The following is a 12,861-nucleotide window of genomic DNA, read 5'->3' on the forward strand; positions in this document are numbered from 1 at the left end:
TGTGAGCGAGCCGAAATAATAATAATAATAATAATAATAATAATAATAATCTGTTTTTATCTCTTCTCAGCATCATCATGACCACATCGTCTACACTCCTGGCATTGATCTTGATGCCGCTCTGCCTGTGGATTTACAGTCGCCCATGGATTAACACTCCACTTGTGCAGTTTTTACCTCTCGGTGCGGTCACCCTCACCCTCTGTAGTACCCTCCTGCCTATTGGACTTGGGGTGTTTGTACGTTACCGCTACAGCAGGATTGCAGATATTCTACTTAAGGTAAGTAGATGACTATTCGTCGGCACTGCTGTCATTCACCCTGCTTCTATCACCGTGCCTTGATGATGTCTCAATTCAGTGAACAAGGCGGCGGTGACAAAGGAAGAGTGGTAATGTGATAGAGCTGTGGTCACGTGTCCATCGCCGCTACTAAAACAAGATGCCTCGATTTACGGTGGAAAAGAAACAGCGGGAGCCCTAACCCCCTATTGACAATTAGTTTGAGAGTCCCCACGTGTATGCTGAGAAGCCCAAACAAATAGTCATCGGAAGTAAGAAAGATAAGGACAGACTGACAGAGAGGGATTGGTATAGAATTTTTTATTGTAATATTTTACAAAATTGGGTAAATTATTAAATTAAATAATTACACATTAAATATTAAACTCACTGTTAGGGCTCAGTCACACGTTAGTTTTTTATGTAGAAGTGCTATTGTTAGATAGGTGGTGGGGTGCGGTGGTAGTTTGCAGCAGGTACTGCTGTCCGGCTGCAGCGCAGCCCCATGTCATCTCTGCTCCCTAGGGGAAGGTTTGCTGGGACTTGTGGTGCGGGGCACTGACTATCAGGCCGGAGACCAGGACTTGTTTTTTCTTTAGGACCTCCTTCCGGCTGCCGGCTGCAGCAGGTCACAGTACCCTTAGACACTAAACAGAGACACAGTTCTTCTTAACCAGCAACAATTCCTCACTGAACAGATTTTCACAAAGTCTCTCATCAGTCCTGCGGCGGGCACAATTCCTTTCCATTACAAGGGGAATACACGTCACCTTATACAGTCCTTTGGACATCCGCTCCAGTTCTCTACTGTGGTCGCCATTAGCAACCGGAGTCACTCTCAATTTGCTGGCCAGCCACTCCCCTGGTACTCGGTCTTCCAAACCCCTCAGCTCCTCTCTCAACTTCACTCTCTAGGGCAGATTCAAATAGTCCTCTGAATATCCCTGTCATCGCACCCACAAGGATTTTCGGCTATTAGCTAGAATGGGACTCTTTATGGACAGCACTCCTCTGGATCCGGTTTGTCAGGACCTATTCCTGCTGTGGGAGCCCACTGACTTTCAGCCGATTAAGGGGGTTCATTGGGTATTTGCTAGAGGGTGACCAGCATCCACGCAGTCCAGACTTCACCCTCTTGAAACGTGGTTAAAACAACCCACTCTCACTAGGGCCCCACGGATCCGGTACCAGGATTCGACCCAGTGGGTCAGACTAATGGGGGATTTTTACAGTTCCCTCGCCTCTTGGACTCTCCTACCTCTTCCTATCTTGCAACTCTATTTTTGCATGATCCTTCTCTCACACTAACCCTTTCCTACCCAGCAGGAACCAGGGAAGTGGCTTTGCATCGGGTGCCCACCTGTGTGACATAATTCTTCCACGACCTAGCGCAGGAACAGGGCACCGGGGCCCTAGGCTGTGTGGGTGCTTAAGCCCCATCAGTGAAGTCCAGCATGCAGGCAATTTCACGCCCAAAGAAAGCCTGAAGGTTCAGCAGCACAATAGAGCCCGAGACCACAGCTAAGCAGACCGTGCCCCTGAAAGGCTCACGCTGCCCGCCATAAAGGAAGGACAGACAATGACAATTTGGAAAAGGGTCACTGTGTGGCTCCAAGCCACAGAGTCCCATACACTAAAGCGCTACAAGGAAGGCCTCCAACCACCTAGCAAGGTGAATCTCCTCATTGCTTCCAGGCTGACCGGACCACCGTCATCTTCTGGACCAGACTCCTGGGTCTGTAATAACAACTGGCAAGTAAAGGTCAAGGAAACTACAGCCATGTGTTGTCCAGTTATTATCGGCGTCCTCAGTCCTGCACCCCTACGCTACAACACCATAAACTACTACTAATCCCAACATCCTTCCTGGGGCCTAAAGGCCCTGTCACACACAGAGATAGATCTGTGGCAGATCTGTGGCAGATCTGTGGTTGCAGTGAAATTGTGGACAATCAGTGCCAGGTTTGTGGCTGTGTACAAATGGAACAATATGTCCATGATTTCACTGCAACCACAGATCTGCCAAAGATTTATCTCTGTGTGTGACGGGGCCTTAACTCTACCTGTGGAGAGCTGCAACACCCGAGCTGCATCACCATCCCCCTCAGCAGAGATAGACTCCCCGCAGCGCTGGCTCCCATATTAGCCGCGCACCACAGGTGGCATCATGAACAACTACCCCCATCATCCCCATCCCTTCATCCTTATTGACATCCCCAGGATCACAAAACCGTTCAAGGCCACCGCGGTGTCACAGGAGAAGAACCGCGGCCGGGGACGGGTAACCCCAGACCCCGTGGGCGCGTCACAACGAAAGTCTATGAATCTTTGAAAAAAACAGCATCCGTGTGCTGTCCATTGTTCACTGACTAACAGGAGATGGAGAAAAAAAATTCTCATCAGGGAAAAAAAACTGATGAAACTCTAACAAAACTTTGCCAAAAATCTCTGATTAAAATTGGCCCATCTTTCTCGTACCTGAAAAACTGACATTTGGATAGTTTCTTTCCAAGGCCTCTGTCTGAGTTACTAAAATACAGAATTCAAATTGAACCCCCGATGAAGCCAAGAGTGCAGTGATACAAATGGAGTGCAGTTGGACTCTGCTTTTTTTTAGGCCCCCTTCACACGTCCGTGAAAAACACGCACGTGTGTTACGGGCCGTTTTTCGGGTCCGTGTCCCGTTTTTGTGTCCGTTTTTATGGTCCGTGTGGCACCTGTGTGAATTGCGTATGCAAGCCGTGTTTGTGTGTAGAACGTCCGTGTGTGCGTGTGGAATTAACGTGTATGTGTACGTGGAATGTCCGTGTGGAATGTCCGTGTGTGTGATGCACAATGTCGTTTATAAATGTCGGCTGACAGCAGACAGAGTTGCGCGATGAGAATGAACTCGGGTGAACTTCACCCGACTTCATCCTCATACCGCGGCTCTGTCTGTGTCGAGTACTGATTAGCGGTCACCTGTGAAGGATTCACCGGTGACCGCTAATCCCCCGAGTGACTGAAGTTTCTCCCCCTCTCTCATACTCACCGATCCCCGATCACCGGCGCGGCGCTGCACGGCATTCACACTGCTGCGGCGGCTTTTACTATTTTGAAAAAGCCGGCCGCTCATTAAACAATCTCCTATTCCCTGCTTTCCCCGCCCACCGGCGCCTATGATTGGTTGCAGTGAGACACGCCCCCACACTGAGTGACAGGTGTCACACTGCACCCAATCACAGCAGCCGGTGGGCGTGTCTATACTGTGCAGTAAAATAAATAAATAAATAAATAATTAAAAAAAAACGGCATGCGGTCCCCCTCAATTTTAATGCCAGCCAGATAAAGCCATACGGCTGAAGGCTGGTATTCTAAGGATGGGGAGCTCCATGTTATGGGGAGCCCCCCACCCTAACAATATCAGTCAGCAGCCGCCCAGAATTGCCGCATACATTATATGCGGAAAAAACAAAAAGCCAGCACTAAATGTGCACTTCAGCACTAAACATTCCAAACTGTACTTATTATAAAAATTTTGAGATTTTTGGCAAAAAATTGCAATTTCTTGAGCTGCCTCGCCACGTCACGGCAAATCTCATTTGAGGCAGTCCTACACTAAATATTTTTATAAAATGTGCCATACGGCCTCACATATGAATAGTAGAACTGCTCTTAGCAGCACTTACCTGGTCTATTTCAATCCCGTACCCATGACTGAGTCATGGCTGTGGGCGGGACAGGTCCAAGCAAATGCTGCATGAAGTAAATAGCCTGTGGACAAGGCCTGATGACTTAATGTGAACAGTCACCAACCGCCAAAATCTAGACAGATGGAATACATCCCAAATTGGGGTGCATAGCAAGGTGGAGGTGAACCACCAACAAATTCAATGAAGAAAAAACAAAAAGCCAGCACTAAATGTGCACTTCAGTACTAAACATTCCAAACTGTACTTATTATAAAAATTTTGAGATTTTTGGCAAAAAATTGCAATTTCTTGAGCTGCCTCGCCACGTCACGGCAAATCTCATTTGAGGCAGTCCTACACTAAATATTTTTATAAAATGTACCATACGGCCTCACATATGAATAGTAGAACTGCTCTTAGCAGCACTTACCTGGTCTATTTCAATCCCGTACCCATGACTGAGTCATGGCTGTGGGCGGGACAGGTCCAAGCAAATGCTGCATGAAGTAAATAGCCAAAAATCTCAAAATTTTTATAATAAGTACAGTTTGGAATGTTTAGTGCTGAAGTGCACAATTGGTGCTGGCTTTTTGTTTTTTCTTCATTGAATTGGTCGGTGGTTGACCTCCACCTTGCTATGCACCCCAATTTGGGATGTATTCCATCTGTCTAGATTTTGGCGGTTGGTGACTGTTTACATTAAGTCATCAGGCTTTGTCCACAGGCTATTTACTTCATGCAGCATTTGCTTGGACCTGTCCCGCCCACAGCCATGACTCAGTCATGGGTACGGGATTGAAATAGACCAGGTGAGTGCTGCTAAGAGCAGTTCTACTATTCATATGTGAGGCCGTATGGCACATTTTATAAAAATATTTTAGTGTAGGACTGCCTCAAATGAGATTTGCCGTGACGTGGCGAGGCAGCTCAAGAAATTGCAATTTTTTTTGCCAAAAATCTCAAAATTTTTATAATAAGTACAGTTTGGAATGTTTAGTGCTGAAGTGCACAATTGGTGCTGGCTTTTTTTTTTTTTTTTTTATACATTATATGCGACAGTTCTGGGACTGTACCCGGCTCTTCCCGATTTGCCCTGGTGCTTTGGCAAATCGGGGTAATAAGGAGTTAATGGCAGCCCATAGCTGCCACTAAATCCTAGATTAATCATGTCAGGCGTCTATGAGACACCTTCCATGATTAATCTGTAAATTACAGTAAATAAACACACACACCAGAAAAAATCCTTTATTAGAAATAAAAAACACACACACATATACCCTGGTTCACCACTTTAATCAGCCCCAAAAAGCCCTCCATGTCCGCCGGAATCCAGGATGCTCCAGCGTCGCATCCAGCGCTGCTGCATGGAGGTGACCGGAGCTGCAGAAGACACCGCCGCTTTCATTGTGTCCACGTGTGCGTGCTCCGTGCAGATAACGGACGTGCATCCGTGCAAAACGCAAACACATACGGATCACGGACACGCACACACGGACATAATGAAATAACGCACGTGTGACCACAATCATAGATTAACATTGGTGCACGTTTGGCCGTGTCTCCGGTATATACGGAAACGGACCAAACACGCACGTGTATCACGGACGTGTGAAGGGGGCCTTAGACTGTGTCTGTCTTTTAAGACAGGCAAAAAAGCGTATGAGACTATAAAGTAGCACCTTAATGCATCAGCTCCTTAGGGTCCCTCCTCCCTGCTGCTGCTGTTATAGCCATCCACCTAGACTGACGGACAGATCCTCGGTGTCCCTCCTGCTTCTCATATCTCACACTGCTCAAGCTGTAGGCATCAGCTGGGTTGGCAGGTGAACACTGGATAAAGTGGATTTTCAAACTAAGTACACCAGTCTCTGTACTGCCCCTGCAGCAGTCGGACTGCTCATATTCGGGGTTACTGTGGCTCGAAGGTCTCCGGACCCGGGGGCTTGTGATCACCCGGAAGTGAAAGGGGGGCTATTTACAGGGGATAAATGTTCGTGACGCCACTCATGGTTCACGGTAAAGGGAGTACCGGCACTGCTGATGGGAGTACCCAGGGGAGATGGAGTGGGCAGCCAGATGACGTTCCCTCCACGGGTAGGGGAGGCCCCGGGACTCTGGATGGTGAAGGTGTAGGGGAGCATGGTGCAGGCCAGGCAGGGAGATTCAGGGGAGAGCAGCGTACTCACTCAGGCCGTATCGATGTTGGTGCGACCAATAAGCAGACTCTGACACAGAAGTAAACCAAGTCTCTGGGTGCCGCTGCCACTTTAGGAGGAGCTTGTCCGGGAATCCGTCCCCGTGGGTATTGCTGATGGTTCAGGAACTGCCTCCATTCACTAATTTTAGACTGTTCTGTGTGACCTCTTGGCCTGGTGCTTTCGGGGTCCCGCTCCCTACGGTTAGTTAGAGGAGCTGTGCTCTCGATGGCTGACACTTGGGATCTCAGTGGGCCGCATAACCTGGAAAGCCCTATCCCCCTCGTTGTGTTGATGCCTTCAATCTCTGAGCTCTTGGGGAAAGTTCATAAAGAGACTGTCCTCCACAGGCTAATTATCAGGTTGTGTGAAGCTACTCCCTGGTCTAGGGTCCAGTACCCCGCCGTGCTCGGTACCGGTTCGGTTACTAGATTTTCCGGTGCCGACCGTTCTCCCAAACTAAGTCTGGCACCCCTCTCTAATAGCCTGCGATCGGGTTTCCGACTCCTCCGGTCCCAGAACACAGTCTGCGACCTAGCCAACGTCTCCCAGGGAGCTCCAACTCCCTCCAGCTCCTCACTCTCTGAGGGCTACCACTGCACTGACTCAGCCCCTCCCACCAGTTTGCCTGACCCCTAGGTGGGTGGCCCTGTTCCAGCTAGACCACCCACTGGTGTGCCTGACAGGGTGTGGTGTGAGGTGTGGCTAGGATTTGAAAGCTGAGGGAGCAATACCAAAGGTTAGGATCCCAGAACCATGGGGGGGTTGAGCCCTGCACCAAAATAGAAAGGAGTGCAGTACCCTGTGACACCCTGACTAGTTCAGGGGCGTCACATCTCCACAGGTTTTAAAGGTTTATATAATAATATATGAAGGCAGTATACAGATTCCTTGTACTAAAAAGGAGCTTCATTAGGTTATACAGTACACTGTATCTTCTTATATATCTTCTTGTGTACAGGGCTTTACAGATTACCCCAGGCAAGTTTTCCAAAAAAACCCATTCAAATTCAGGAAGAGGAAATGTAGCGCTCCACGGGGCCTCACCGGGCCAGTGGTTTTCTGGGGTTGCTGTGACTGGCCTGACCCGACTCCGTGGTCCAGTCGGCTACATGAAAAGGACAAACGAACGGGTGTCCGGTGTAAAGGGGGATGGAAGGAGGGTGAAGGGTCCCTGGGATGCGTGTCACCGGTTGCAGCGGTGACGGGGGTCCTGACCTCCTCCACTGCAGACCCTTCCTGCGACTTTTCCTCTTCCAGGAGCAGTGTTGGATGGGAATGGGGGATGCTTTACAGCGCCACTCATGGTGCATGGCCAGGAATCGTCCACTGCACACTGATTGGAGCGATTGCATGTCATAGCACGATCGCTCCAATCAGTGCTGCAGGGGCTGGGGGCGCCATGTTTGAGGTCCACCTATGATCTGCTGTAGCTGCTACAGCATCTCATAGCTGGATCTCACAGTATCGCACTAATTCAGGCATTATTTTTGCCGAAATTAGTGCGAACGATGTGGTTGGCGGTTCAGATTTGAACAGCCAATCACATCGATCGTCGATGAAGGGTGGCGATGCCACCCCCCTTGGGTCAAGCAAGGGTCCCCTGCTGTAAGAAACAGCAGGGGACATCATTTAAAAGCCGTTGCTATGGCCACGGCAATCAAATGAACTTTAGGCAGTAAAGTTACGTCCCTGGTTGTTAAGTCACGTTAAAAATAGGATGTTATTTTACTGCCCGCGGTCGTGAAGGGGTTAATGGATGTAGTAGCAGCAGCAGATGAGGACACTTGCGGCAGCAGTTATCATGGTAAACGGCCGGCGTGGATACTTACAGCAGCGGGTATCATGGTAGCTGGCCGGCATGGATGGTTGCAGCACTGAAACAGAGAGACAAATCAGCAGCAGAACATAGCATAAAGACAGCAGCGCAATGGGACCTGAGAATTAGAAACATAAGGAAATATTTGCCCAAGCACATCCCTAAAGGGGAAGGTGCCTTAAATACCTGAAACCTCTCAGCTGACCTTAGAGACACTTCCAGGTCAGGATGCGCACACACCCTATGGGAATTCACAGGAGGCCTGTGTGGTGTGTGCAGGCCCCAGGAGACAGCAGCATGACCTGAGGACGGGAAGGCTACCGCAGGATGGCTGGGCAGGTGAGAGAACTGATGTCTCCACTAGGGGGAGGGGGGCAGGACAGTGCAGGGACACTGGTATGAACGTTACAGCCGACAACCTTCCCTCTCAATTTTAGCTTCCCAATCCTTATCTCCCCTGGCCCTGACGTAACCTGTCAGGGTAAAATCTGGAGCCCCCATACATGTTTTGATGATCAAACCATCCCAAAGATTTAGCGGACTTTTAGCTAATGTGTGTGGGGATCTTAAGACCTTCTTTAATAACTACATTACCTAGGTATGTATTGCATTGTAGTATGCAGACTCCATTCATCTCCATTTTTTGTGACTGGGATAATGTAATATTGGTAAGTGCAGTACAGTTATACCTCTCTCATGTCAGTAAGAGGCACTCCCTGATTTATAGATAGTATACATAAAACAGGCATGTCTATGAGTAATGGCTTTCCCTGCTCACTATATGGGGATGTGATATATATACAGTACATCCTCTCATCTGCCAATTCACTGACACCGACGCTCTCCTTGTCACAACCAATTACACATAACCCTCCAGTCATGTAATCAGTCATTAGCATCATCCAAACCTTCCCCTTATTTTACTCTACTGAAATAATAAATGTATAAAATATCCATGGCAGGATGAATGCTTGTAGACTATTCAAAGTATATGTAATAATACGAGAGGGCTCGCACCACAGTAATCGGGACATTCCTGGAGGCAATGAGCCCTAACTAAAATCAGACACAGCGTCAGAAAAGCCAAGGAGTGCACTCGGCAATGAACATATAGGAAACGAATTTGACAGCGCCCCATAGGTGAAAAAAATGCAAACAACTTCTTTAATCCCCCGCAGATGCAACGTTTTGACATTCCATAAGTCTTTATCTCTCTATCATCTTTGCACATCTTTAATACACACAAAAGAAATAAACGTATAATTGCAATAATTTTCTCGGAGAAATACTTCATTTTATGGAACAATTTCAAAGGTGTCAACACTTCGCCATGACTGTATACCTCCCCTTTGCTGAATCGCTAGATCTAACAGTATTCTTCTTCACTTTATCTTCAACTGCCGACTACACAGAAGTTGCCCCCCCCCCTCCCTAGCAGCCCCCGTCCAGGCAACCCCTGACTCTGAAGCCAAACTACCATTTTCTGCAACCTCTACAACCAAACTGGAGGTGGCAGACCTTACAATGCATTGCCAATCCACAAAGCTGTCGGAAATACACTCCCCAGAGCCCAATAATGCCGCTAAAGCACGTAACCCTTGCAATAACAGACTGATGCCCCCTCCGACCTTTCCAGGAAGACCCCCCTAATCCAATATTTTCCTGGGCAGGTAGCAAGGCCTGTAAAGAAAAGAGGAAGAAAAAAAGTGAAGATCCAGCACCGTTTTAAAATTCCTTATTCCTTCTAATAAAGAAGGAATAAGGATTTTTAAAACGGTGCCGGATCTTCACATGTTTTCTCCCTCTGCATGCCACGTGGGTGCCGACCACAGGATCCGTGCACTGATCCAAAGGAAATCCGTATGGCTTCTACAAGGGCTCCTAAGTGGTGAGTTGATACATTCATTTTTGTTTTTTTTCGCTGTAAAAAAAAGATGAGTTAACTCACCTAGCTGCCTGGCTGCCTTGTCTCCAGCAGTTGCTTGTCTGAAAGAACGCTGTTGCAGTCCCTCATCTTGTGCTGAAGAAGCCTGCACCACTGTCCATCATCTGGTAGAGAAGGGGAACCTCCGACAGCTCTAGCAGAGCCCCTCTCTGATAGGAGTGTGGCTCGATGCGAGCACAGCCATATTAAGGCTGTCATGGTTGTTGGGGTGGGGCAGACGACTGCTGCCAGCTCATCTCCTGGCTTTGAGGGGCCACAGGTTGTGACCATGTTCCGGCTCCATTCTCAGCTCCCCACCTTGAGCATTAAATGGCGTGCGACGTGCGTCCCTGTGTGCCTTGGGGAACCACGGCTCCTGTTCCTGAAACTTTGTGGGACATCATGCTGACTCCTTCCTTGGTTGTAGGCCCACACTGCAGCAGGATTCCTCCCAGGAGGAAACGAACGGCACAAGGCAGGAAGAGGGGGCTCCTAATGCTGCGCCAGACCTGGAGGGTTTCTTCTAGGTTTAGGCGCCCCAGAGGCCTTTTCCTCCGCAACCGTCAGACTCCAGGGGTTGGCTGGGCTTGGCCATCACTGAACTTCTGCAGCAGGCTTTCAGTCTCTCACTCTAACCTTTTGTGAGTAGTGTATATTTTAAGTAAAAACTGATTTACAAAATATTTAATTTTCTATCCATTTTTTTCACATCCCTGATGTTTTCAAATTAAATGGTCTGTTTGACAATTATAATCCAATCACCTCAAAAGGTTGTAATTACATTGATGAGGTTTTTTGGACATTTATATTCTCTCCAGTCTTGCTTGGTATTGTTATCTTTGATTCTGGGGTTATATTTTAAGGTTTATATTAGGGGCAATGTTTCCATGCCAATACTTTTCTATATATTACTATTCATGCTCAGTATACATTATCAATATTTGCAGAACAGCATTGTCATCTCTTGTTCTTCCTTCCTTTAGGTGTCTCTTTGGTCTCTACTGGTCACCTTGGTCCTTCTGTTTATCCTGACTGGGGCAATGCTGGGACCAGAACTACTGGCTACTATATCCCCCTCTGTATATATAGTGGCAGTGATTATGCCGATGATTGGATATTCAATGGGATATGGACTAGCCACTTTATTCAATCTTCCCCCCAACTGCAGGAGAACCGTGTCCCTGGAGACGGGGTGTCAGAATGTCCAACTCTGCACGGCTCTCCTGAAGCTCGCCTTTCCAGCCCATCTCATAGGAAGCATGTACATGTTTCCGCTGCTGTACGCACTATTCCAGGCTGCTGAGGCAGGGATATTTGTCCTAGTGTATAAACTCTACCGAAAGGAAGTTCTTCACAAGCCAGAACCTACGGACGAAGACGACGACACGGATATTTCTTATAAAAAGCTGAAAGAGGAAGAAATTAATGAAATCTCCTATGGGACAGTGACAACAGAAGACCAAAATCATCCTGTACCCACGGAGCCTCCAACACAACCGCACTAGTCCTATGTGACCTTCCATATGTCTGTACTTAAGTTTACATGAAAGTTCACATTGCCAAGACATTCATCAGTAGATATAATTATATTTATATACATATATACTGTAGTAAAAGAATAGAGTCCAATTCCTTTAATTCAACCTCAATAGGTTTTTTCTGTGCCAATTTATCAGATATTCTGAATTATGGGTGAGTTACATAAATGTATGTAAAACTCACATGTATTCTCACTGCTCGTTATTCTGCTACAAGTGCCAGATTATCAGAACCTCTGGATTATATTGTGCCGCATGAAAGGAATTTATATGTCTAATGTATATTCACCTTAGCTTTACAGTATATCTGAATGGTCATCGTATATAACACACTGACCAAACAAACAGCTTTGTCTACTTTACAGGAGTCTGTCACCTCTAAAATGCAAATTAAACTACTTAAATATTTATATGAGGACAATAGCCCCCTAAGAATCATAACAGCAATATATATATTATGGGCAAAAAACATCAACTTGTGGTGTAAGGAAATGTGAGAGCCTAATAATTCTGTGTCTGCACTTGTATGTGCGCATGCGTGCGCCTATTCCCAACAATTAGTTGTAATAAAATATAGCAAGTTACTGGTTAACAAGACTACACTTAAAGGTGTGGTCGAATACCTAAAATGATCTTTCTAAATATCTATCTTTACACCCTAACCACTTTATATCATCATCAAGGGGCTGCGTTAGTACCAACACTACTATCACCACCTCCTGATAGCGTTTTATTTGAGGCAGGCTCTAGAAGCTGTGTAGGGTGCTTGTGTCACTCACAGCTACTATCACCACCCCCTGATAAAGATTCATTTGAGGCAGGTGCTAAAAGCAGTGGGGCAATTCTGGTGTCACTCACAACTTCTATCACCACCCCCTGATGACGATTGATTTGAAGGAGGTTCTTGAAGCTGTGGGGGGCGCTGGTGTCACTCATAGCTTCTATCACCACCCCATGATGATTTATTTGAGGAAGGTGCTAGAAGCTGTGGGGTGTGCTGGTATCCCTCACAACTTCTGTCACCACCCTCTGATGACAATTCATTTGAGGGAGGTGCTAGAAGCTGTGTGGTGGGGTGCTGGTGTCACTCATAGCTTCTATCACCACCCTCTGATGGCGATTCATTTGAGGGAGGTGCTAGAAGCTGTGTGGTGGGGTGCTGGTGTCACTCACAGCTTCTATCACCACCCTCTGATGGCGATTCATTTGAGGGAGGTGCTAGAAGCTGTGTGGTGGGGTGCTAGTGTCACTCACAGCTTCTATCACCACCCTCTGATGTCGATTCATTTGAGGCAGGTGGTAGAAGCAGTGAGGCAGTGCTAATGTCACTCATAACTTCTATCACGACTCCCTGATGACGATTCATTTGAGGGAGGTGCTAGAAGCTGTGGGGCGGTACTTGTGTCTCTCATAACTTCTATCACCACCCCTTG

General features: G+C 47.3%; 1 protein-coding gene across 1 annotated transcript in view; it reads left to right on the plus strand.

The window, feature by feature from the left end:
- The window catches only part of SLC10A4 (solute carrier family 10 member 4), a 56,815-nt gene extending 44,966 nt beyond the window's left edge, over positions 1-11,849 (plus strand). The window contains exons 2-3 of the mRNA XM_075347023.1: positions 71-281; positions 10,874-11,849. Coding sequence (XP_075203138.1) covers positions 71-281; positions 10,874-11,395 — 733 coding nt within the window. The 3' untranslated portion in view covers positions 11,396-11,849. The remainder of the gene's footprint in view (positions 1-70; positions 282-10,873) is intronic.
- The last annotated feature ends 1,012 nt before the right edge of the window (positions 11,850-12,861 follow it).

Source organism: Anomaloglossus baeobatrachus, chromosome 1, assembly GCF_048569485.1.
Source record: "Anomaloglossus baeobatrachus isolate aAnoBae1 chromosome 1, aAnoBae1.hap1, whole genome shotgun sequence".
NCBI classification, from domain to species: Eukaryota; Metazoa; Chordata; class Amphibia; order Anura; family Aromobatidae; genus Anomaloglossus; species Anomaloglossus baeobatrachus.